Source organism: Arvicola amphibius, chromosome 6 (genome assembly GCF_903992535.2).
Source record: "Arvicola amphibius chromosome 6, mArvAmp1.2, whole genome shotgun sequence".
NCBI lineage: Eukaryota > Metazoa > Chordata > Mammalia > Rodentia > Cricetidae > Arvicola > Arvicola amphibius.
Window position 1 is genome coordinate 138,933,145 of NC_052052.2, and position 27,950 is coordinate 138,961,094.

A 27,950-nucleotide genomic window follows, 5' to 3' on the forward strand; every position below is an offset into this window, starting at 1 on the left:
TTACATTTCACCTGCCCCTCCATTGCAGGAGACACAGCGAGGCAGACGAAATGCAGTGTCTGTTATTCTAGGAAAGGGTACCTTGTGCAAGGCAGTTTGCAGTCCATAAGGACAGATGGCACACACTGCTTTCAGAACCCCAGAGACAGCAATCCTTTCCTACAAGCAAATGGTATTCTTCCTGTATGTTCCCAAGCAGGCTACTTACCTCGTGGTCCAAACATGTTGTCCAAGAAAGCATTAACTTCATTATCAAAGGCCTTCAGATGCTCCTAAAAGAGAGGGGATAGATTAAGCAGGTTTTCCCTTTTTTAAACTCTCAAGCCACCATCACCAACCTGTAGCTGCTAAATCGGTGAGGGCCTCAGCTTGCGGGAATGTGACTACAGACTTTAGAGTGGCCAGGAAACACAGCCTTGTTGTACCCAGCTTGCAAAGACTGTGGAGGAAACAACCCCTCTTGTATCTCCTCAGGTAAGAAGAGTCCCAAAACAGATGGTGGACTCAGAAGGGTCACGCACCTCAATTCCAGTCACCTCTAGAATGCTTACTGGCCAAGCTGTTCCCTAAGCAGCTACCGGGGTTGTCACGAAAGCTGCTGCAGGGAACGGGGAGTCTGTGTCTATAGGACATAAACAGTTCTCAGCAGGACTCAGCAGCTCTGTGCTTCAGCTTGTAAGGAGGCTTGCTTTTCCAATCTGAACAGAAAGTGAACATTATAATGAGCTATTTTCTATTACCTTTATGTTTGCACATCAGCACTAATTAACAGTAAAGAATGTTACCTGGGTGTCCTGGGTTAATTCTTGTCATACAAACTCAGACTGGGTCTGTAGTGAGGTGCTGTGGGCAGGCCTGCTTTTCATCCTGCCTGGCTCCAGCACTGCTAGCTTAACACGCGAAATAACACACAAATTGTATTCATTTAAATACTGCCTGGCCCATTAATTTCAGCCTCTTACTCACATCTTGACTAACCCATATCTAATAATCTGTATAACACCACGAGTGGTGTCTTACCGGGAAAGATTCAGCACATCTGGCCTGGTGGCTGGCTTCATGGCATCTGGCTCCCTGAGGAGAGCCACGCAGTCTGCCCCAGAGAGGAGGAGTGGGGAAATTGTCTGAGCCATCTACCTCACTTCCTTTTTCCTGTTCTGTCTACTCCACCTATCTAAATTTTGCCCTATCAAAAAGCCAAGGCAGTTTGTTTATTAGCCAATGATAATCCTCCATCATGGGTCAAGCTGTTGCTAGGCATCTTATGGCGAACACATTGGCTACCACCATCCTGCCCTGCCCCTGCCCTTGCCTGTCTGCCCAGAACAGTCTCCTACCCCTACACAAAGTCTGGAACACCTTTTCAAGCAATGGGGTGAGGGGTGAAGACTGAGCAGGATCCAGGATTCTGGGCAGGAATTTCTGGTGATGACTTTGGCAACCACTGGTGTGATGGCCTCATGGCAGCCTCATGTAGAATGAGCTCCAGATGCAAAGTGAAGTGTCATGATCCCCCTACAGTACCTCCTGCTCAGGGAGGAGAACTGAGGCTCAGGCATCTGAGGCTTGGGCTGTTGACACCTAGTACTATTCACTCTTTGATCCTGAAATTTCGAGAAAAAGATGGGTCTGAGGAAGCTTGGGAGGGAGGCTGGGGAGTAGATGGCACTCATGAGCACCCTCTACAGCCAGTGAGTTAGGGACTTTATCTTTCTGATTTCATAACATCCCTGTAAAAAGTGTTTTGCTAAGTCAAGCCTGACTCTGGAGACCACTGTTTTATCTTTAGCTTCCATGTGGGGCATCTTAGAACTCCAGATTTGAGAAAGGGCAGTGACGTGACATCTTGGAGGAACAGAATGTCAGCTGTATGGCTTTTATACGCAGGTCTGTGCCAGACACCCCATTCTCCAACAGATAAGAATATTAACCTCACAGATGGACTCAAGGCAGTTGCCACACCATGAACAAATTTGAACTTTTTTGGTTTGTTTGCTCAGGTTCAAAATCCATTAAATCTAGAGAGCTAAGAAAGCTTTGATTGGTAGGCTACAAACTCATTATTGCTGTAAAGTTGCAGAAATGCACTTCAGCGTGAAAACAAAACACAGGAAGACAGGAAGAGAGAGCAGAGAAGGAAAAAGAATAAAAGGGCACCCAGTCTTTCATTCCTTGCCATTCACTAAACACTGACGCCAGTGCTATGTTAGATGCCAAGTTCAAAGTCAGCCATACACAGTACAGTCCTCATCTGCATAGAGTTCTCAGTTGAGAGAGTGCTCAGAATTCCAGGGCTAAAAACACTATGAGGCTCTCAGAGCTGGACTGGAAAATAGCAAAGGTTTTAATTTAGATATCCTTGAGAAACACCAGGAAGAGATGAGGCTCCTGCTGAATTCTGACCCTCAGGAGAGTCACAGATGCAAGCACACCCAGGTATAGCTCATCCAGGAAACAGTGACAGCCAGGGTCTCTAGTGACTCAAATGGCAGAAATGCAGGTAATGCTGGGAAAATAAACTACAGTGGTAGAAAGCAGATCAGGTTTGCTTGAGGATTGCAGGAAAAAGGTACCCTTCAAAAACAAGGGCTAAATGAGGACACTTGCACATTCACATAAAGGAAGTCTGCAGCCAGCAAGACTGCTTCAGAGGATGCTGAAGACATCTTCAGGCTAAAGGAAAATGACACTATATGGAAAGTAGAGTTTGGAGGAAGCCACAGGCACCACAAGTGACTCTAACTAAAGAGCATGCTCAGCAACCTGGGGTGCCCACCCAGTCATGCCTATCATTAACACAGCACCCCTTGTGCTACCTCCACCACCATATTCACCTCCATGAGCAGCTAGGGGCAGCACTGCCTAACACCTGCTTCTACTCGGCCGGCAGCTCCACCACACAGGTTACAGAAACCTTAGTAACTTCCTTGGGACATGCCATCGCCCTAGCCACTGACTTCTGTGAGCACTTGGGGAACAAGAAAGAGTAAACTTAGTGTTTTGCCACTGTGGTGCCAACTGGATGCCCACCCATCCCTAACTGCGCCGATTAGGGGGTCAAGTCAAACCAGGCTATCTCAAATGGAGGCTCTTTTCTTGTCTGTTCCGGAAAGCTACTGTTTCTGGGAATAGTGCCACATCTCGAGCACCTCACTGGCCTGGGTTTGCCTCCAAAAAGGCTTCATTACATTTGGCTGCTACCATGACAATAAAGAGCCATTCTGTAGAAGCAGAGGCAGAAGGCCGGGAAAAGATGAGCCCCATCCTGTCCTGTGAATACAGGACTGGAGATCTTGTCCTGCCTCTCCTTCCTCTTCATTCTATTTCCCCTTCATCTTCCTCTTCCATACTTCTTTTGTCTTAGGTATTTTACAGGTGTGTACTGTGTATGTGCATGCATGTACACACATAGAGACACAGACATGTATGTGGAGGACAGAGGAAACTTATGGAAATCAGGTGGTTCTATCTTTCTACCATACAGGGCCCAGCTATCAAACTCAGGTTGTCAGGCTTGGCAGCAAGCACCTTTGCCTGCTAAGCCATCTCATTGGCTCTATTTTGTAGATTTTAGCTTTTTCCTATGGTAGCATTATACTATATTTTAAAAAGTGACTCAGAATCTTGGTGGGTTTTATTTATTAGCAGAATTTTTAAGGATGGTTTAAAGACAAGCATTTTTGCCAGAAGTTCACTGCTTTTCAAAACAAGCACATTAAGACACAAAACAGATGGTTACATTTGAGTGTAACATTGTAAAAATCTTTACTTTTCTTTTTACGTGTTTCCAAATACAGTAATGCCGAAAAATACAGCAACAGCAAACCAGGAAATGGGGTGTGACTCCAGAGCCAGAAAGTTCCCAAGAGCCTCAAGTCAGAGCTAAGCTGTAGAGAACTCAGGAGGAGATGTGCCCTCAGAGACAAGGGCACATCTTTACCTTGTATCTAGGGCTCAGGACGACTGTCAAATACACAGCCTGTCGGCTAACTCCTGGAGATTATTCTTACCCTATCTCCCACTCAGTGGACTACGGCAAGGTAAACCAAGGGCTATTGTATGCAAATAACGCCAACCCCTTGATATCCAGCTGGCCATTCCAAGAGGTTTTGGTGGTGCCCTGCTATACAGACCAGGCTGACCTGGAACTTGGAGTTCCCTCACCTCAGTGTCCTGAGAACAGTGACCTGCACTGTCACACTTGGCTCAGGAACTAGCATTTTTACTTGGCATAAAATGTGGAGAATTTTAGAAAATCAAATAATTGCTATTAACTCCTTTGGCTGCCTTGGCCAGATTCAGTGACCGCCAGTGTTTCTCAGCCTCCCGTGACCATGTCCTCATGTGCACTCTGTTCTAGGCAAGCTGCACTAAGGAGTGAGCCTGCTGCATCTCACGCTTCCCTATGCCACTGCCTGGACTCTGCTTGCTAGTGCCTGGATGCCTCTTGAGTGCATTTTTTTCTCTGTATTTCCCTTCTCCCAAACTATTCAAAAGCCTCTTTGTCTGGAACACACTAGGGGTTCCATAGTACTTGAGAATTTTTCTCTTATTGAAAGAGTTCTCCAGTCACCCTAGGACTGGGGTTAGCAAACGCTACGGCTCCACTTCTGTCCTCTCCCCTTTGACAACATCTGCCCTCTCATCCAGGTTTGACCGTAGAAGGACTGGACATTAGGAATTTGTCTTTGGCAAGTGAAGAGTGGGTCAGAGAGGAGAGATGCACCGCAGATCTCCAGCGAAGCATCAGAGCAGCAGGCTGTGTTAAATTAAGGAATGGAAACTGGCAACGAGGCAAGCTCTGAACAAACAAAAATGTATTTCCAGGATCAGGAACTGAACCCAATGTTTTCTAGATTCAAGGCAAGTCCTCTACTATTCAACAATGTCCATGGCTCCCAGTCTTTTTATTCTAGATGTTTTAGCCATCAATGTGCAGCATAATCTCAATAATGGGCTTTAAAGAACAGTTTAGAGGCGTGTGCCGGGCACGTATGCATCCCTCCATCTGCTTCTATCTGCATGTGTTAGAGTGGGAAGGCTGGCTCTCTCTTGCTGTCAGCAAGCTCTGTGAAAGGGTAGGACAGTCCACTTTGCACAAGAACTCAAGCAATGTTCTAAAATGTATTCAGTCCAGAGAGGTTGACTGATGGAGTGGCCAGACACTGCCCTCTGAGTGTAGAACAAGGAGTGATGTCAAGGGTAGCAAGACCCTGTTTCCCAGAATCCCCATAGCTGCTCCTCTGGGAGCATGAGCAGAGAGAAAACAGTACTCAAGAAGAGCAGGAGCGCCGGGCGGTGGTGGCGCACGCCTTTAATCCCAGCACTTGGGAGGCAGAGGCAGGCGGATCTCTGTGAGTTCGAGGCCAGCCTGGTCTACAAGAGCTAGTTCCAGGACAGGCTCTAAAAAAGCTGCAGAGAAACCCTGTCTCGAAAAAAAAAAAAAAAAAAAAAAAAAAGAAGAGCAGGAGACCTAGAAGAGTGCAGCATGCCCAAAGCCCCAGCACTGGAGCAGCCGAGGAAGGAGGATAGTCAAGTGTAAGGCCAACCTAAGCTACATAGCAAGACCCTGCCCAAAGGAGGAAAAGAAAATAATGTACTTATATTTACAAAGACACTGAGTTTGCAAAGGAATATTTTACAATCTAAGAACAAAAAAAAAAGAATGCAGGATTTTTCCTCAACCTCCATAGAACACTGCAAGCCGTAGAACCAGTACCCAGAAGAGTCAGGGGCACTGGGCAGGGTCACAGCTTCTCAACACAGCAGAGTGCAGCACCCAAACAGCATCCACAGATGAAGGAGACTGTGGGCATGGTGCCTGCCCAGCAAAGGCTGTCAGAGCAAGAGAAGGTGTCACAAAGCAACAGGCTAGAGTCAGCCCAGGCTAACCTGTGTGGCCTCCTTCAAAGAACTGATCTGGTACATGTGCCTCTGGGCACAGAGTACTGGAGGGAATTTTTGAAAGCCGTGGGTACGAACAGGTGAAACATAAATTACACACACCCAAAATCACAAGTTCACATCAAGAGGCTATCCATGGAGTGCAGGATGGTGCTTGATTATCAAAGACACGCCTAAGTTGAGCTTACTAATATACTTAGTGACACTCTGGGGCATTATGCATAGTGGGTGAGCACTCTACCACTAAGCAACAGCCCTAGCCAAAAGCAGACTTCAAAATATATTCATAAGGCATAAATGATTTATGCATTAACTCAGCAGTTAAAGGTATTTTATAAAATATATGTCATAAAAATGAATATACTATATTAGTTTCTTTTTAGTCAATTTAAGAGCCATGGCTCTTTCCCGGCTATCAGAGAAACACGAATTCGAGCTACGGTGGCGCTCCTCCTCACCAGACTCAGAATGCTCTTTAAGAAAATCATAGATGCTGGTGAGGCTACACTGTTGACGGGGTAAACTAGTTCAGCCACTGTGGGTGTCAGTATGGTGATTTCTCAGCAAAACAAAACCAGAGCCACCAAATGACCCAGCTTCGAGACTTGCGGGACTTCCTGAAGGACAGCAGCACTGTCCCAGAGACCCAGCACACGGGGCACTGCAGCGCTACTCTCATGGCGGAGTACAGACCCATCTTGGTGTCCAACAAAGAAGAGAGGACTGAAAAACACATAGAATATTATAGAATGACCTTTCCTAGCAATAATAGAGAACAAAGTTGTTTGCAAAGAAATGAATGTAACCGGAGATAATAATCATATTAAGCGAACAAATCCAAACTTCGAAAACCAAAAAATAATGTTTTCTTGTTTTGGTAGATTTTACATACATACGTAAAACTGTTTATACACATATGATAGAAAACAGAGGTGAGACTCTAAGAGAAGAAGGCAATTTGGAGGAGGAGGAGGTGGGCTGAGATGGGAGATCAGGGAGGATGAGGGGGACATGCTCAATGTACGATGTATGCGTGTATGAAAATGTCCTTATGTAGCACAGTACTATGCTCAGTAAATATAAACAATGAAATCAATTTAAAAAATTAGAAAATGCACATAATTGAAAAAAAGTTAAGGCCTTCCCTCCAAGAGAATGGGTAAAAAACGTTTTTCTTGTAACAGTTTTATCTTATTAAACGATATTAAATAAATTCCCTTAATGTTAACTGTGTAAGATGAAATCCACTACACTAAACAAGGAGCCCAGTTTCACAATCAGCAATTCTGTTAGGTCAAATCTCTGTCACAGCCGTCACAACTGCTGCTTCCACAGGAAGTGCAAGCTCACAGAAAACTCCTGCAGATCAAGCCAAAGCCAGACTCTGTCCTCAGAACAGTCAGGACAACTGCAGTTCCGTGTCTTAGGGACACGGAAGAATGAGGCTCTTTCACAAGCAGCAGCGCGATGAAAGGGAATTGTGTTTGTGTGTGCTCTGGTTGTCAAGTGACGAGCAGAGGGGAAGCAGGTCGGCACTTCTCATGGACAAGTGCTATCCCTTTGAGTACAAAACAAAGCAAAGCTTCTAATGATTTCATGGGAAAATATGGGCCAGATTTTATTCCTAATTTTCCAAACAAAGGTTTGCATTATTTCTAGATAGAGCTATATATTATAAAGATACCTACAGCATTTCAATATATTTTTGATAAAGTCAGATGTATTTAACTGCTACTTCCTACAAGAGAATGCAAGAGCCATGTGGTTGATCTGGTTGGTATTTTCCCTTAAGCTGTGAGACCAACTCATAAAGGGTTCTGTTGAGGAATAGGTTCTAGCTGTGCTGAATGAAACCCTTAGACACATTCTTCTGTTGGCAGTGTATCACCAATAGAGTGGCAGCTGACCCCTTGCCGCAGTCTTTGCTAGAAGGTGAAGGAGTGGTACACCTCTCCCTTAGCTTTTCCAGTATCAGGTGAGAGCCATTAATGGTTATTAAGAGGACTGCAGACCATCAAAAGGCAGAATGAGGTTGGGCTGTGGGTACAAGACTGGGAAGTTCATTCTCCTTGGCCTCTGTGACAAGAGACTGCAAGCTAGCTTCAGGTACTCAGCTCCCACCTATTTAAGCATCATAAGGATGTTAACAGTTCACGTTCATTTGTTCAATACTAGTAAATCATTAGGCAATGAGGCCAATGGACATGAAGGGAAAGGAGAGGAGGGGAGGGGAGGGGAAGTGAAGGGGAGGAAAGGGAGGGGAAGGGAGGGGAGGGGAAGGGAGGAAAGGGAAAGGGAGGGGAGGGTAGGGGAGGGGAGGGAAGGAAGTGGTGCCAAAGGGTCTGTCCATAGATGTTGGGAGCAGAAGACAGAAGTATTATGAGCTACACGCAGTGACAAAGCCAATGCCTTTGTTAACATATCGTCAAAATAATATAAATACAAGACTTTGATCCTTGTTTTCAGAATTCAGCAACATCAGAAATCCTGTTTTGGTTTCCTCTTGGCTCCTGTTCCAATGAAACCTTACTAACCCTTTTCTTACTATCAATATTTCTATCATTAGGCAGTAGAAATCACTTTGTAGTACAAAATGATCCCAATTACATGCAATCATTTTATACCTCTTATTCAGTCTCTGGAGGCTACTTTTTAAAAATTACTGTTCAAAAGTTGTTCAGTGTTATGAGTAAGTGCTCTCTGAGGCCCTCTGAGGCTTGAAGTTTTAAAGAGACAATCTAATAAGTGTTTGTTCTCCCATCCTCTTGTTCTTTCTTCTTTTCCAGGCTCAAAGTTGGTAGGAAGAGTGCCAGATTCATACAAAAAGAACTCTGAGATATTGCTGACCAAATATTGGCAAGCTGCAAGCACGAAATTTTCATGGATTTTGAAACAAAAATACAAAACTCACAAGAGGAACCTTGACCTAATTAATGATTTATGTGGAGAGAGGCTGGTTAACATGAAATGCCTGATAAGTTTGTTCCCCAGTCCCACAGGCAAATGTTTCAATTTCCCACCTCGATATTCCAGAAGTATCAATACATGGCCTTCCTCTGTACCTGCATCTTAGAAATTCAGAGAAGAGACGGCCTCCCACCATGGGAAGAGAGAAGACTTCTGTGGTCAGCAACAACAGATGGCTTTGCAGACTTTCAGTGGCCTGCATAAATCCCATCATACTCCCTCCTCCACCAATCACAAGGGAAAGTTTGTATGTTCTAATTTTCTTCAAAGTGCTAAGTAAAAACAGCTTTATAATAAAAGTCTAGCTGTTCAAAGCCACATGTATAAGAGAGTACAACCAAATTCCTTTTTAAAAGTGTGTGTCTCAATATGTTCCCTAGAGAAACTACTAGAAACTATCTGATTTCTACAAAATAAATATTAAATTATACTAATTGATATGTCATGATTTTTTGGTTTTGAAAAAATTTTCTAGGCAGAATTCTTCATCTAATTTTTCAACTTTCAAAACTTACTTTTCAAATATCTATCATATACAGCATGAGACTACTGCAGTTAACACAGCTATGAAAGCTTTGTAGTGTTTTTTTCTTCACCTTGTAAAAGAGAAAACAGAACAAACCCAGCGACATCAACAGTGACAGACCTGGGAGGGAGGAGGACCCTGCCTGACTCTTCCTTCAGCAGAGATACTTTCAGGACTGGAAACATTTTGGTGACAACTTAGTCTGATCCAATAGAGTAAAATTAGTCTCTGGAGAAGCAAGGACTGGAAGTTTCCATCTGGCTGGGTAATAAAAATGTATGTAGGGTTTAGGCATGTTAGAAAAGTCACAGAAAGAGATGTTAGAATGAATGCATTCTCAAATCACTGCTGATATAGAAAGAGAAAGTCTAACTTACTTGTGTAGCTTTAAAGTAGCCTGAGGGATGGCAACGTAGGTGGCTGTGGCAGCCAGCATCAAGCCTGGCAGAGACGTCAGGGTGAAGCTTGGTTGGGGCTGCAATGGTCAACCGTGGGTATCTGGAATCTGATTTTAAGTAGGGAGCCTCATCTGCTGTACTGACAAGCAGGCACTGTGGGAAGATGCAGCTGTCTACTGCACTGTTGACATGCCCACAGTGTCTCTAGTACTTGGGTACTCTGTCTACTAAAAGACTTAGGAAGAAAGCTCTGGCAACAGCCACAGAAGTCAGCCATGCATTGCTTACTCAGAGTTGCTTTTCACCAAATTGTTCATCTTATTCTGCTGTTCTCTAGGTCATAGACTCCTCTAATGGAGGAACCACTCAACTTCAAAGAAAGTCACCTGACCATGCCAACCATGGTTACTCCTCCCCAGGTAATATCATTCAGAGTAAAGCCTATCTATATTAAACTCAGAAGACTCTCAGCTCACATGCACTTAATGGGAAGTCAGGATTCAGAAGGCTGCAATGTCTCATATATTAAATAAAATCCTACTTAGTCACATGGCCTTTCCGAATTCCACAGGAACCTTACAGATGGATTCTTCACTACGACACTGATGATCACTGCAACAAGGCAGGGAGCACCAGGGCAGGACCCAGGAGACCCAGGCTCTTCTCTGGATGCTCACGAGTGAAAGCTGTGTGGCCTTGGACTTCAGTTATCTATGCCATCTTCCTGTGGCAGTGGAAGCAGCTGCTGCTAAAATATTTCTCACCAGAACAGGATTTTTTATTAAGAGTTCATGAACACTAATGTACCTCACAACACCCACCTCCACCTTACAGTCACCAAGGGAAGGACACTTGTGTGCTGTCATTCACACGAACTTCTAACACTGCTGGTGGACCCATCACACCTGTCGGGAAATGGAAACTCGTGACAGGATTACCACCAATCTGCAGATGATCGGGGCATTCCAAGTGAACTTAACATGTAGTATTACCACTAGAGCTAAAGATTTACATCCTTACATTCAGTTTTGTACTTTGAATTAATTTATAATCAATAAATAAAAATTGGATGTTAAATAGTGTGTGACATGCTTTGAAATATACATACATTTTTTAAGAGGCCAAGTCAAATCAACTTATACATTCTCTTACCACTTATTTTGTGGTGCAAACACCTAAAATCTCTATTTTAGGAATTCCCAAGTACGTAATTATTAACTACCATGAATAAGTCCTACACACTACATTGCTCACCTTCTAACAACAAAGACATCTGTCGGGAACAAGCCAAAACTGAGAAATTTTTGGTATGAATGCTTAAGCATTTCTTAAACTTGCCTTTCAAAAATATATTTTTGAAATGTAACTTTAAAAATATGAAAATGTCAGTTTTATTATATTTTCTCTTTTCATACAAATCTATAATTTGGGACTAAGAATTAGCTGTGAAGCATATAGTTTTGTTATGAATAGAACGAGCTCACAAAGGAGTGATTTATGAATAACTCTGTCACTGACTTATGTTGTATATGCACAGGTAAGAGGATGGCTTACTGGGGTCAGTTCTCTCCTTCTTCCTCGTGGGCTCCAGGGATTCTGCTCATGTTGTCAAGGTTGACAGCAAGTGCCATAACCTGCTGAGCTATTTCACTGGTCCTGGAATGATGTTTTTCAATGCCAGACGGAAATGGAAACTGCTTATGGACAGTTACAATTCACAGATGTCTAATTCAACTTCCCACCCGAAGTTGGAAATGACTGTATTCCACCAGAGCTGACGGTAATCGCCCTAACTCAGGAAAACCCAGGAGCACATTCCCTTTCCAGGGTTTCTCATCCAAGAGCTGCAGTGCTCCTCTCCCCTGCTGTCGTGACTTGTACATCCCGTTCTTCTCTGGAGTCACACAGACAGCACTTTTCTTCGGCATGCGCATGGGGGCTACTGGGCTGTTTGGAGAGGAGGTGGTTCGGCTTAGTTCCTGCCTTTGCAGCCAATCAGCTCCAAAAGTTCTGCCTCCCTCCCACCCCCCACCACTTCTCAGTGATCTGACCCAGCTTCCTTCCAACTTCCACAGATGTGAAGATCCACTGAGTGTGAGATTTCAGACACATGCCTGCTGCAGACCTGTGGGGTCTGCATATCAGACATTTACATCATGATTCACAACAGTAGCAAGATTACAGTTAGGAAGTGGCGGCAAAACAATTTTATGGTTGGGGGTCACCCCAACATGAGGAACTCTATTAAAGGGTCACAGTGTTAGGAATTAGGAAGGCTGAGAACCACTGCTCTAGAACATTTTCTTCAGTTTTTTTTTTTTTTAAACAGGGTCTCGCCACTATGTAATCCAGGCTGACCTCAAACTTAAGATCTTCCTGCCTCCACCTCCAGAATTCCGGGATTTTGGACAAGTGTCACCGTGCCTGACCAGCATTTTGCTCTCAATTCTCTCTAGCTGTCAACAATGTAAGTTGGATGAACTACCAACTCTCTTACTCTAAACACCACATTTCTATTGGTAGAGCCAATCCCATTTTCCTGAGCCTAAAATTCCTTCCCTAACATTCTTCCTTCAAATGGACCGACTGGGACTAGGCATGGGGCAGGGGCGACAGACACATGTTTTGCTCACATCATCAAGCAAATGACAGCTACAGAACTGCCCTGGAACTCTGTTGCTTCTCTTAAAGGATGGTTCTTCCTTGGGGATTTGGTTCCTAGCTCTCGATCTGGGTGCAGCATTTTAACCCCACAGTAGATTAAGATCCGCTACTCAAGAAAAGCACACCCATATCTTCCGTGATCAGCCATGAGCTCACTTCATTTCTCCAAGCCTTATGCTTACAAGAAGGACTTACAGCTGACTAAAAGCAAGCACGGTTCCAGCCCAGAGCAACCATCTCATCAGACAAGTCGGGCGCCCCTGCAATGCACTATGGCTGGAGGATTTGCTCTCCTTCCCACATTTTCCCTGGTGAGTAAAGTGCGACTCTCCCATGTTAGCTACTTAGAGTTGTTATGATCCTACTTCCTATAGTTGGCTCATTTTAAGACAAGGTATCAAAAACTCCTAATTTAGGAGTTACTGTCACTTAGGTCCTCATTTTATATAGGGCACACATAGAATAGATAACAGGAACACTGAATGAAAGTGGCTATGGTATGTTCACACACAGTGAACATACAGGTGTAATACAGGCCACCCATACAGCCATGCACCTATTCTGTAAGACAGGCATTGCTGTTCCTCCTTGACAAGTGAGATGAAGCTTCAGCAAGGAAACTACCCTGCTCCACTCACAGCAATGAGCAGCTCTTGTCTATAGGAATGCCAGTTCTTCTCACCACCCATCCATGTGTGGTTTTGGGGGACAGTCTTGAATTGGGTATGTGTGAGATGGTCACTGAACTACAGAGGACACAGCATGGCAGGCTATGTGTCACTGTAAAGAACAGGAATGGATGTGGCTTTCACATGAAGAGCATACTTTTGGAGAAAACAATCTGATTGGTCCCTTCATTCTCTAGGAGATGAAAATAAACATCTCACAACAGCGTGGCTGGAAGAGTAAATAACTGCATGTGTATAAACCATCTATGACAGTTCAAGACACGGAAGTTGATACGGAAGAGATAGGCATTAAGTGTTCTGTATTTTCAAATCCCAGTGTGGGGCACACTGTCTCTGCCTTACAACTCCACTGCCACCTTAGCTGAACACTAGCAGGATAGGAAAGGAATATCCTTTAATTAGAAGCCTCTCTCAAAAGTGATAACCTATTATTTTAATAACTTAATAATAAATTGTGTGTGTGTGTGTGTGTGTAGGATGAGTGTGTTGGGATGTGCATGCCATGATGGTGCTGTGTGGAGGTCAGAGGACAACTTTACAGAATCATTTCTCTTCTCGCCACTTACATGGATCCTGAGAATTGAACTCTGGTCATCAGGGTTGTGTGACAAGTGCTTTCACCGGCTGAGCCCTCAACAGTGATGGCCTTCTAATAAAAAGAGGAAGTGCAGCAGTGTAACAAGGAGAGGCAGGCATTCCAGTTGACATGTTTTGTTGTTTTATTTATTTTTTTATTATTTTTTTGGTGCTGACATCAAATCCAGGGTTCTGTGCCTGGCAGATAAGTGTTCCACCATGAAGACACATTTCCAGTTCCCCTGTTTAACTGGAGAAGGCAGTCTCAAAACCAACACTGAGTGGAAAAGTTAGTTGTGGAAGAGAGGAGAGAAGACATGACTTCCCTGACATAAATTCAAAGTTGTAAAGCATAAATATTTATGCAATGTGATTTGAGCACAAAAGTTCTCTTTGCTCCATGATACTCCTCTGTGGTGCTGGAACAAAAAAAGCCTGCCTGGGGGTCAGAGTGTGGAGCGAGCCACTCGTTAGTCAGCCTCAGAGGCCGGGCGGTGGTGGTGCGCACCTTAAATCCCAGTACTTAGGAGTCACACACCTTTAGTCCAACACTAGGGAGGTGGAGACAGGAAAGGATATGGCTGGGTGGAGAGAAGAATGTAAGATGGGGAGGAGACAGAAGCTCAAGGCATTCAGTCTGAGGACTTGTAGGGACAAGATACCCCATTCAGTCTGAGGATTTCGTAGAGGTAAGAACTTGTGGCTGGCTTCTCTGCTTCTCTGATCTTTCAGTTTTCATCCCCTAATAGCTGACTGTGGGTTTTTATTATTAAGACCAATTAGAATTCATGCTACACTCCTCTCTACAGCTTACCTCAGTTTCCCTATTACTAACCAACTCCCCGCGTGCTGTGGAACTGAGTGCTGGCCAGGATGGCTCTTATTGCTGAGAAGGTAAGGGTAGCTGCTGTGTACCTGGTCACTCTCTCTCCATACAGGGACCACCTCACTGCTGGCAATGCCCTTCAGTTTCTAAAGTGTCCTGTCAGATGTTGATTCAGCTAAGACCAGATTAGGGTCCAAGGAAACAAAAGGCAGCCGCCTGGTTCTGACTCATCCTTCTCAGATATGATCATGCAGGGCAAACCTTGGACCTTGGACACTAATACAGATCCTAAGTTTAAACTTGGCAGGGTCTAAATTTAAATTTTAACTTGGCAGAAATATATAAATGTATTAAAATGTAGAGAATAAAATATATCAGTCAGTAAAGTGACCAGGTGTGGTAGGGCCCACTTGCAATCCCAGCACTAGGGAGGTGAGGCAGACAGATCTCTGAACTTGCTGATCAGTCAGACTAGCCTGCTTGGTTTATTCCAGGCCATTGAGGGACCGTATCTCAGAAACAAAGGTAAACAGCTCCCAAGGAACAACACTTGAAGTTGATCTCTGATCTCCACATATGCATGCACACATGTGGACATGCATGCACACATATACAGAACATATGCACAAAATATACCTCAAGCATGTGCTTAAATTCTGTCATATTTGCTTCAAATCTCTTAACATTAATTCAGCAACTGTTTGAGTCTCTCTGATAGGCTAAGCATAAAGATAGGAACACAAGTAATTCCTTCTTCTCAACTCCCCAACCTGGGTCCCTGTGACAGACCTGATGTGACAGTCACAAAAAGAAGGTGTGTGCCTTTGGAGGCCTTTCACACACTGTAATAGGTCATCATACCTTTTTCTGCAGCTTATTCTATCATTCAGTATTTCATGGGGTCTGTTCATGGTGAAACCTAGTTAATTCATCCACAGGCTGGATTTTACCATAGGAATCTAATACATTATATATTTCCTGATGGATATATTAGGTTTTTCCCAATTTTTGGTTACTATTAAAAAATGCTCCTTTATATACAATCTCTAATACCTATAAATAAAAGCTTATCTGGGGAAAAGCCTAGTAGTGAAATTGTTATGTTGTTTAGGAAATGCATTTTAAAACCTTTTCTGTGAAAACTACCACATTGCTCTAAAATATTTATGAAACTTGCTACTGTCTGTTTTTAATCTTTGTTAAATTCATGGGTATGACATGGTATCAGTTTGCATTTCCACATTACCATGGGAGCTATGCATGTCTTTACATGTTTATCAGCATACTATGAAAGCCTCCTCTTCGGAGCAGTTATTCCCATGTTTCTCATGGGCTGCCTGTACTCTTGCTTTAATGTCCTCATGCATCCTTCATGCTGCCTTTTTGTTATATTCACTGCAATTCTTTCTAGTTATCCTCATTTTTTAAAGCTTGGCCTCTGGCATCTCCTCACCCATGCCAAGCATACTCTACCGTCAAGCTATAACCCCAGTCTAAATGTCATATATTATGGCTTGTGCCAAGAAATTGCCCATACTTGCTACTCTATTTTTCAATAGTTTTAAATTTTCACTTTCCTTTAGCCTTTAGCCTTTTTAAATGATCTAGAATTCACAGAGTGTCAGGAAGAGACTTAATTGTCTTGGCTCAACTCCGTGCTCCCTGTGACACCACCCTTATCAAGACCAACACCTGCACTGTCTTTCCCCTTCCGCTTGCCTCATCTGGTTGTCTACTTAGAATTTTTCATGCTGCTAAAACAAAATCAAGGGCACTCTTTCCTGTGATACTCATGACCAGAAGTCGGGTCTATTTGTCAGTGTGCTAGAGATGTCACCATCGCTGTGCTTTGGCTTGGCCATGGCAGTGGATGTGTGCACTTGTCCACCTGCTCCTTAGAGGACGTCTGAGCTGTGAAGGCACATGAAGGTCCTAAGAAAAGTTTCTCACCAATCCATTAAAGCCACAGAACTTTGTCTCCCATAACTAATTTTCACATCTCTACACAGTGCTTCCCAAGTATTGAAAAGTGGGTTTGCACAGTGCACAAAAATCTAGTGTTCAACTATTTTTCTATGGTGTACATCAAGGCTCAGGAATTTCAAATACCATATGTTTTTATAATACAAAACATCCCACAAATGATTGCAAAGAGTAGTTTTAAGATACCCCCCTGCTAGTGAGCTGGCCTACTTTAGCACTTTGTTTAGAAAAGGACTTTGCTAACACTCAGGTAACATACTCAGATTAACTTCTGGAAGGAAGAATATGTGCCTACAAAATTCCTCTATAAAATTTTTTTCATTTTATTTTTCTAAGTCCATTAAAATATTGGACATCTATGATACATATATATATATATAATTCAAATTTAAAAACCTAAAAAGGGGGCTGAAGAGATGGCTCAATGTTTAAAGAAATGTGTATTACTCTTGCAAAGACTCAAGTTCAGGACCTAGCATCCATGTCAGGTGGCACACACCACCTACAACTCCAGCTCCAGAGGATCCAAGCCCCTCTGCTGGGCTCCTTGAGTGCCTGCACGTTCATGAATACACTCCTTCCCATCGCCATGCACACATACATAATTTAAAAAATTTTTAAATGAATAAAACCAAATATTGAATGTTCCAAAATGCTAAAATGACAGCTAAGTTTTGGTGCAGTGAATTTTGCTTTTTGTTACACTTTCCTGAAGTTAATATATTCTTTTGAAGTGATTTAAACTAAATAATCAATAATCACTATTGCAGGATGTAGGAAATCTAGAACCCTGTTGCATGTCCCAAATAAACGCATTATAATGTGTGTACATGCATGTGCAACACTTGGTTCTGCATTCCTCATGGTGGTGTGTATATTATTTTGTTACTAAAAATCCAATTACTATAAAAAATTCTCCGTAAAGAACTCTACCAAATAAAAAGCTAAAATCTGACACATAATTAAAAATATTCTCTAAATACCTCTTCTCTAATTATATATGGTTCACAAATGCGCAGTTCCTAGTCACACTGACTCTTCCCTCTGTCCACATCATGCCTGTTGTCTCATCCTGCTCTCCGTTTTCTCCATAGTGCATCTACCACTAATATGCTGTTTAGTATAGTCTTTATTTAGAGTCCATAGTTATTGTCTGGTACCTTTCTATATATCACAAGCATGAATTGACACACCTGTCATGTGATTAAATATAAAACAAATAATTATCATAAGTATTTGACACATAAATGAATTCCAAGGAAATAATATCAAATGAAAAATAGTATTAAATTAGTTGGAGGAAATTCAAAATTTCTTTACAAATATGTTAAATCAAGCCAGGTGTGTGGCACATGCTTGAAATCCTAGCACTTGGGAGGTGCTGGCAAGAGGGTAGGCTGTTCAAGGTCACTCCCTCAACTACCTAGTGAATTTAAGGCCAGCCTAGACTATTCTGTCTCAAAAATAAGACAAACAAATATGATACCCTCCCTCCCACATCAACCTGGTTTAAGGAAAACTGAGTGAGAGGACTTTTAATGCAATGCTGTCGAACAAACTGAATAATTACTCCTCATCGGGGTTACAAGAAAAGTGGATATATACAATGCCACAAGCAATGGTCTGTAGAAGAAACACAGGCGTAAAGTGGGTTTGAGCCCCCAGTCTACCACTTGCTAGTTACAAATTACACAACAGTTTCCAAGACACCCTTCCCGCTAGCAAGCAGGGCTACTTTAGCACTTTGTTTTTAAGATTCTGAATTTGTAACCAGACTCGAGTCTTGGTATCCTCAAACATGGAAAAACAACAGATCCGTCTATCAAACAGTTATTCTCTAATGTCTCCTGTGTGCAGGCTCCACTGTGGTCTGGAGTCAGAAAAAGAGATGGCAGGGGTGATGCATACCCTTACAGACTGGGTAGTGGAGAGAGACCGGAAACAGCAAGCATAACAAACAAGCTATCAGCTGAACAGAGATGATGCTGGGGTGTTTCTGTACACTAACACATAGAACAAACGTATGGTGCTGTAATTTCATGTTTAGGGCTGGGCTGATCACAAACAGAAACAGGGTTGTGTGCATGCACACGCTCGTGTGCATGTGATACGTTTTACTTGAAAGTGGGTAGACAGAGAGTCAAGCCATGACAGACTAAGTCACCCCACCAACTAGTGAAGCACTATGCAGGGCAGTGAGGACTTTGTCCAGAGATCCAGAAACTTCAGGCTGCATGGTTCAAAGTCCCGCCAAGCCTGTCTTCCACCAGTCCCTTCCATAGTAACTTCTCCAGCCAGGCCAGGTCGCAGTACTTGCAAACCCTATTTCCAACGACCCCTCCAAGATGACATAATCTTTCATTCTCTGCTTATTTTGTTCTCACTCATATTCTTAAATGTCTCACCAATTTTCATTACCTCTAAACTGACAAGAGAAGCCATACACTCTAACACACACAAATCCAATAATTTGCCATGCTTGGATTTAATAACTGAAAGACTGAGGATGCAGGGGGAAGGCAGATAACGGAAGAAATATTTTCTAGTAGGGTGATTTTCGGGGTTAAGGCCTTAAGCTAAGCACCATTAAGAAGCTCAAGTCAGGCAATTTGATGTGGGTGGTTGAGCAAATGGCTGTGGCTTAATCTGATTACAGGAGGCTCTCTGGATTGCCTAAAGGTGTTCTTCAAATCCATGGCAGTTTTCAGAAAGCAGGCAGTTTGCTACGACACGAGTGCATCTGCAGGGAGAACCACTCAATAAGAAATGGTTTTTAAAAAAGCACACGTGAGCTGTTTCAGGTTTTCCTTCTCATCAATTACTTTAATAGAATTCTTGTAGTCTCGGGGGTCTGAGGATGAGACAATGAGACCTTGCCACATTTTTATTCCTCCTGGGGTAGGAGGAGGGGAGAAATCCTGAATATTAAATTTAATATTTCCTTCACAGGAATATAAGGTTTTTAAAATGTAAATGTGTTTAGATAAATCAAGACGTTGAAAACCTCTCTAGTCCACAGCATACAGGAAGTAAAGATGGGTACACCTGGGCTTCTGTAAGCAATTGCCATCTCCCTGTTGGGAGGGCTTTACATACACTGTCTAATCTGATCCAGTCTTCACTATGTATGACAGTCTAGGAATGAGAAAGCTGGGCTTCACATGGCTAAACAACTTGGGAGACACAGAGATCAGGGAACGGGACCCAAGGGTGTGTAACTAAAGAGAGAATTTTTAAAAACTGAACCATGAAAACCTAGTGGAAAGAATCAACATCTTAGCTAAGCCCCTACATCGCCCCCTGTCCAGATGCTCGGAGCTTCAGTGCAGTAAGTAGGTAACTTTTCTATACACAGCCTCCTCCTGCACACCCAATCCTTCTCTACCACCTTCAAAGTCTTAAGCAGGACCCCTACTCTCAAGTTTAACACTTGTCCCAACCTGGCCCGAGCCATCTCTCGCTGTCACAAAGCTCAGTGTCCACATTAAAACACCCACGGAGTTGTCCTCGCATGGACTGGGATCTGTGAGGTCAGCTTTGTCCACGAAGGATAATGCTTTCCAAATCCATTACCTTCTGAAGCTTTACTGGCTATTTCATCTCCCTGTGAGGTTCTGGTCGGTTCTACATCACTGATTTCACGCACACCCAAACAGACCCAGTCACTATCCAGGGTGGATCCCAACTCCTTGAGGCACACACTCAACAATTTTACAAGTACCCCTCTTTCTTTAGCTACAGAGCACTAGATTTCAAAGTTGTATCCACTTGATTCCTCGCCTGAAGAGCCCAGGCTCTTCCCTCGGGAGACAAGGTATTTGTATGTTTCTTTGAACACAGTTTTAAAGAGTAAATTACTCAATACAGAGAGTGGATTCCATTTCTTCAAAGGAAGCGCAAAAGCAAACTATTCATTCCAAAGTCTGAGCTGAGGACTGTTGCAAAGGCTTGCTCTGCCTGTAGGAGGCGAGTACTGATAAGATTAGCTCTGTCTGCAGAAAGTCCTAACCCAGGGACAGTTCCACTCAGTTTTCAAATTGAAAGAGGAAAGAAACTTAGGAGCCAGTTAACCTAATAGCAATATGAACTTAACAGTATCTAGCAGCGGTGGTAGAACTTTCCAAGTGGCTGGTGTCTGAGCATGCTACAATTTAGTGAGAAACATGGTCACAAAATCACTGGTGCTTTGGTTGCTTTGTGCTTCGCATTTGAAACAGACTTCAGGTTGTGAATTGTCAAATGACTTGTGATGAATGTCATTTATTTTTAGGAATCAGAACACACACACACACACACACACACACACACACACACACACACACACAGAGGCCAGAAAAGGAGTTGAATATCTTGATGATACAAAGAAGTAACAACTGCCCAGCCTCTGGAGTAGGGTGTGAGAGAGCCCCCTAGAAACAATTTAGATAGGATGTCCTAGTTAGTGGCATTTCTCCAGAGCCGAAAGCACCCTCCCTCCCAAACTAAATTCACCACTGACTTTCCAAGGGCTACGAAATCTGATTTCTAAGCCAAGAAATTTGTGGGTCATTTTAAAGAAGGCCTTAAGAACAGAGCAGAGGGCTCAGGCACAGGACGCTCCTCTTTCCAGGCACAGAGAGGAGAGCCAGCTGGAGGGAACTCTGAAAACAGCTTGCCAGCCAGTGTGCACACCTGTTATCCCAGTGCTTGCACTCAGGAGGCTGAGGTAGAAGGGCAGGTTCCAGGCCAGCCTGGCTTATAAACTGAGACCCTGCCTCAAAACAGAACAGAACAAAACATAAAAATACTGTTCCTGCAATATAGACACATTCATCTTTAAAGGCACAAGTGTTCTGAGCCTGCCACCTAAATAAGAGTCTCCAAGTAGTCCTAATGGCTATGGAATTCAAAGATCTCACTAATCAAGTTCTACCTAATTACACAAAAAGTACATTTACATATTTAAATCACTGCAATTAAAACTAAATGATAAACTCTAAAGACATAAAACATGTGATTCCGCCACTGTCATTTCTGGCAGTCTTACTATTACAGTCATTCTAATCAAACTAGAGATTACCTGATGCTGGAAAGCTACTCATCTACCATATGGGTGCTCCTGTCACATAAGGAACACGTGCATGCTCCAGTTCTGGTATACATGAAGTGAAACTTTAATGTTTACATATTTAAGTGTGTGTGCATACATAGATATTCGGGTTGACTAACAAACACTTTGAGTGCTAACATAATGCCATAATAGAATATTCCACACCTGACCTCATGCTATAGAGTCAAAATGTAAGAATATTAAAAATGTGTAAAATGACCTTTAGGCTGTGTGCTATGAAAAATAAATGAATTCTGTGTTTAGAATTACCATGCTCAAGATATATCATTGTGTTAGGATTTGTGTCTACAAATACTTCAAAATCTTGAAAAAAATCCTAAAATCCAAGCTACTTCTGTTATAAAGCATTTCAGAGAATGAACATTCAGCCTGCACAGGCATTCACGTGTGCATCCATATCTATTCACCCATGTGATTCACGTGTGTATCCAGATCTATTCACCCATGTAATTCATGGGGTAGAAACTACATGCTTTGCCATTCTGTGTACAGAAATTGGGCCATACTGAAATTAAATGTTGGCTTTTTATAACTGTGTAAGAAAGTACATTCATACTGGCTAGTGGATAAGGCACTCATGAGTACTGAAAAAGGTATCTTGAACAAATCATTTATCTTCTTTGAAACTCAATTTTCTTAACTATGATGTAGGCTTAGTGCTGTTGGATTCTTTCTTATGAGGGAAACTTCAAAACAGTATGCATAAAAATCTACTAAAACAACATGATGTGTTAGTTGTATTAAAACCTACTCATGTTTAAATAAGTACAAGCATAACACATTCATGATACTGGCTGAAGAGGCAGGGCTCACGTCATCCTAGGGATGCGCACTGAGACTGCGCTCCCTCCCACGTTTGGAGACAGGGCCTCTCACTGAGTCTGGAGCTTTCCAATGCGCCTAGACTGGTTGGCCAGCAAGCCCAGGGATCTTCTCATCTCTGCCCCCCAACCCCTCAATACTGGGGTTACAGTGCTCAGCACCATGCCTAATTTGGGGTGATGCCAGGAGTCTGGAGTCAGGTCCTCACGCTGGCACACCATCTCTTTACTGAACACCCTCTCCCCAGCCTGTAGTATGTTTAAGTTATAATAGCCAACTACTATAAATGTATATGAAGTGAAAAGTTACCAGAAAATTCATGGATCATAGCTTTGCCTATATTAAGAAAAATATTCATTTTTAATTCCAGTATGAAAATAACACTATAAATTTTATTATGTATAAATAAGAACGTAACCTGGCTTCTTTTACAAAGTACATTAGATACAGTTACAGAGACACATGTTTTGGTTTTAGTAAGAATTTATGATTAAATTATAGATTTTAGGTTTTAAAGTAATTGTATGATCACAAACATGGCCATGAAATGCAAATGCAGCTCCAGGCACGCACAGGCCTGGCTGCAGTGTGGTAGAGCAAATGCCGCCGAATCCTATGACATGCCACTGGCTAGAGGAGTGTGGAATTAGCCCTTAACACACCCCTACAGATAAGTGGAGGAAAAACAGCAGTGTGGTGGGACTCGGGAGTTCTGGCCTTCACATTCTCAACATGAAACAATGTTAGTGCCTATGATAGGCTAGCATCATCCCTAGGGTGATCACCTAATATTGAGATACACATTGAGAACACAGACAATGCTGGTCCTTGGGAAGTCTGAATTCAGTGAGAGATACAAAGACAAAAGACACCATTACTAAGTACAGGATCAGAAGGGGCCGAGAGTACTTGAGTGGACTGTTAGGTAGTTGTGCTGATGCGTGAGAGTCTGGTGTGTTTGGAGAGGGGAGGAAGGCTCCAGCTTTCAGTGCCATGGTTATGTGAGATCTAATCACAGTGGTGATAAGAGACAGATACACAACTCCCCGGGGGAAGAGCCCTGGCTGAGTCCCATCTGATGCCAACAAAATAATTGTATGCAAAAGATTAACCCCATTTAGCAAGTGGGTAAACAGTGTGTCAGAGTGACCTGCCCAGGGGACAGAACTGGTGGTAATCCAGCCAGCACTGAAAGCTGGGTTTTCTGACAATCTGTCCAATGCCTTTGTTCACAGGTACAGAGGAGAGCACTCTGCTTCTCACCACACATCAGACAGTGAGAGGTCACCACTGTCATGGTCTTTGCTATTATTATTAATTGGAGCCATGATGTCTCTTGAAAGATTAAATGAAGCTTATGTGCAAAAAATGCTTTTAAGGTTCTAAGATCAATTTTAGTTTTTCTTTCTGTGGATTATTTCCTTTTCTCAGATGGATCATTTTAATACCAGGCTGTCATTTAAAATAATTATTACTTTTTGAATATTAGAAATGAGCTATAAAATAAAAACCATTCTGATTAAACATGAGAAAGGACTGAGGAAAGAATAGGGAGATGTGGAGTCCAATGATTCAGAGAACATCATTTCTCAGCAGAGGCAAGAAGTTAAAAATCAAGAGAGCAAAAAGGTAGAACCCTTGTAGGAAGGGCAAACATGGCAGAAACAGAGCCAGAGCAGAGGAGAGAAAACGCAAAAAAAAAAAAAAAAAAAAAAAAAAAAAAAATTCAAACAAACCCCTGAGGTTATTGGACAAAAACCAACATGAAAGAAGAAAATGCACCAAGAATCAGGTGTCTGACACAGTAACCTAGAGAGCTGGTGGAATTACCAGCAGCCTGACAGAGGCTGAAAGGTGAGTGGCTTTCTTTGCCTAGTGTTGAGTCTAAGGTGGCAGCATGCTTCTCATGAGTGGAAAGGGTCTCAGATAAGAGATAAGTTTGGATGTGCGTGCTACCGAGAGCTGTTTGTTCAATATGATGACCTCCAAAGCATGAGCAACTAAAATGCAGCCAATCTGAAAGTATAAACACACTAAAATGTAGGGGAAAACCTGGGAGGTTTCTTTGTTTTAGGTAGGATCTCTTTTTCCAGCACAGTCCTTCTACCCCATTCTCCAAGTGTTGTCATTGCAAGAATGCACCACCATATCCTGGGCATAATTTTGAAGATTTTGTGTGAAAAGGATGCGTAAAATTCCTTAACTTTTTGTGTTGGTTGCATGTGGATGTAACACATGCCTAAAGTAGGTTAAATGTTAAAACTGCTTGCCAGAGTCTCTGCTTTTTCAAATGTGCCTACCAGAAACTGAAAGTCATGCATAAGCTTTACATTATATTTCTATTAGATATAATGGACTCATAAAGTACATGATCTTATTTATTATTCCCCAAAATCTTATAATATCGTATCTTGAAACAGTCACTATTGCTCTGGCTGGTCCTGTGGCTAAGCCAGGCTGGTCTCAATCTCCAGGCCCTCCTACTTTGGTTCCCCACATACTAGAAATACATGCATGCATTTCAATGTCCTGCCATAGTATCACTTTCTATGGAAGGAAATCCTGAGATCACATAGTTAAATGTGGAGCTGAGATTCGAACTCATGAATGACACCAGATCACATCAACTTCAAAACAAATCATGCTCTTACAGCACCAAACAGCTAGATTTCAGATTTTAAATAGCAAAAGTAATAATTCATTAGAATAACCTTGTCAGAATTAGTGATGGCCTAATCTTATTTTTCACAATTAAAAACAAAAATAGGTAAATGTGTGACTTCTGAGGTATGATGAATTACCAATGATGTTCACACATTTTCATTCTCCTGGGCTAACAAAGTCTCCACGGCAACTTCGTTCCTTAGTGAGCACCTACTCATAGCAATTCCACACCCCCCACCAAGTTATATGGCCTATGTCTGATTGTCCAGCAGAGGAAACCCATCATTGACATAACCCAGAACAGAAGGGCCCTGCTTTCTGAGCACAACTCAAATACATGGCACAGATGCACTTAACACATTTCCAGCAACCTTCCAGACCACAGCCTTTGAACCTCCCAAACCACAATGCGTTTCATTCAACCCTTTACCAAAGAATCAAAATGTTGAGCTTACCCAGTTGGATAACTTAAAAAATACATTGTGTCTGGTATGGCGGTTCCATCCTGTAACCCTAGCACTCAGGAAGTGGAGGCAGGAGGATTGAGATCTTGAAGCTAGCCTGAACCAAAAGATTCTGTCTCAAAAAAAAAAAAAAAATTCAAGAAGCAAAATCTTATTTCCTTACTTTTTGCTAGAATTCTAGCAGTAAAATCTCCTGCAATGCAAACTGAAATAAAAAATAAAGCATCATTAGTTTATGTTTAGTTCACTGGTTTTAATTTCAAAAACAAAGCTGCAGTTTCTACCTGGACAAGACTAGCTGAGGACCACCAGCTGTCCAATCTTAACTCCGTTATGTTCAAATCTTCTCATGCCAACGCCACTGGCAGCTTGTCTCTGATTATGATAAACACACTTTCCTAGACCGACGACAGATCACCGGCATACATTTACACTGTGCAAATGGGGGGGAAGGAGCTCGAACAGCGTTCTTTGCAGTAAGACTGATTGGCAGAGATATCTTTGGCTTGGATGTAGAAGAGTCTATCAACTGACCCACTTACTTATGAACGCTACCTCCACCCTTTCCCCTCTACCCCATTTCTCAAAAGTGAAACTGCTCAATTTGGACACAGATTTGAAAATGCCCACCGAAAAGGAACTCGAACAATACAGAAACAAAGATTTTTAAGACTTTTCCTTGACGTTGGCCCATTGACTGCTTCATTGAGTTCAATATTCTTGGAAGCTTTCCCTAACTAAAACCTATATACTTTGGAACAAAGGTTCAGAACCAAAGGGGGAGTGGGGTTAGCGCTAAAAATGATCTGTCCACACAGAAGATGTCAAAAGACTCAAGTGGCAGAGGCGGTCACCAATATTCTGATCGGTGAGTCTCTCCTGTCCAACAGCAGTGTCTCCCGTTAGATTCTTATCACCTCTGTCAAGCGAATAGTTCTTGTAGAGATTCACTTCAAGGACGCTACTGTCTCCCGGCTTAGCAAAGCACAAAGTACTTTTCTTTGCTGATTTTGTTTGCTTGCTAGCTTGTTTTTGCTTTAAATAAATGGTGTGTGCCACGCACTGTTGACAAAGACTGTTCACCAAAAACTTGCATTTTAGTAAGGGAGACATTCAATACACTAAATAAAGCAACAGATTATACCATGCTTAATAGAGAAAACAAAATGAAGGAGGTACGGAGAATAAGTGACAGGTGGGCCGGAATTTTAGTGCTAAGGCTTCACCATTCAATCAAGTAGAGAGTATGCGGGAGGAAGGGGACAATCTAGGGCTGACTGGTGTCAGGTGGGGCAAGAAAAGCGGGCAGGCGCTTCACATAATTAGCAAACCCAGAGGTGGAGGCGAAAAGACAAAGACCAATGAAGACAAATGCGGATTTGAAGACAAACACAGGATTTACGGACTTCTTTTCTTTAGCGGGGAGGTGTTTTTTTTGAGACAGGGTGTCTCACCGTGGCCCAGGCTGGCCTCGAACTCGCGGCAATCCTCCTGCCTCAGCTTCCCTAGGGATGGGATCGCTGCCTGCCCAGGACCGGCTCCCTCCGAGCCCAGCAGCACACAATCTCCGCCTTTGTGCCCAGGCACCTGGCTTCGCGGGAGACCCTCGGCGAGCGGCTCGGGGAGAGCGTTGGGCCGCGGCTGCAGCGCCGACACGCCCCCGTGCCCCGTTACCCGCCGGGCGCCCGGGACCCCGCGCTCGCACACACACCCCCGGGCCCCAACGTCCGCCGCCCGCCCGGACGAGGCGCGCGGCCCCACTCACTCACCATGGCCGCGCGGCCGCGATGCGCTGTCCAGGGTAGCCGCCTTCCTCTGCGCCACGCCGCGCGCCGCCCGCGCTAGTCACTCGCCCCCGCCCCCGTCCCCGCGCGCCGCCCGCCTCCCCGCCCCCTCGGGCGCGCGCCGCGCCCTGCCCGCTCCGGGCCGTTTCCTCCGCCCCGCGCCGCTCGCCCTCCGGGGGGACCCCGCGGGGGCGGAGCCCGGGCGCGGGCAGCGAGACCGTGGCCCCAGAGGCCTGCGCGGCCCCGCTCCGCGCGCGCCCCCGCCCGCGCCGACGCGGCGCCCCCTGCCGACAGGGCGGGGATTTGCAAGTCCAGCTAGCGTCGTTGGCTCGTGCCTAGGCGCATCTCTCACCAGGTTCCTCTACTCCCCAAGACCCGGTCTCCGAGGAGGGACAGGGCGAGGCGAAGCTAAATGCCAGGTGCCAGGTGATTTAAATTGGGCACGCAGGTTTGCCCGATACAGAGGACTAGAGGGGTGCACGGCTGCAATCCCAGTACTTGGGGAGCAGAGACAGGAGGCGTGGGAAAGAGTTCAAGGTCAGCCTTGGCTTCTTAGTTCAGCACCAGCCTGAG

The 27,950-nt window shown here is 43.6% G+C and overlaps 1 protein-coding gene across 2 annotated transcripts in view; it reads right to left on the reverse strand.

Annotated features, from left to right (window-relative positions):
• Elovl2 (ELOVL fatty acid elongase 2) overlaps positions 1-27,458 on the reverse strand; it is a 42,615-nt gene extending 15,157 nt beyond the window's left edge. Inside the window, exons 1-3 of one of the 2 annotated variants that reach the window (XM_038335364.2) lie at positions 27,363-27,403; positions 10,617-10,700; positions 209-272 (exon numbers count right to left, since the gene is read on the reverse strand). In XM_038335364.2, the coding sequence (XP_038191292.1) occupies positions 209-272; positions 10,617-10,661 (109 nt within the window). In that variant the 5' untranslated portion in view covers positions 10,662-10,700; positions 27,363-27,403. Of the gene's footprint in view, positions 1-208; positions 273-10,616; positions 10,701-27,362 lie in introns of both variants that reach the window. The other variant, XM_038335365.2, reaches the window with a different exon arrangement.
• Positions 27,459-27,950: the final 492 nt, after the last annotated feature.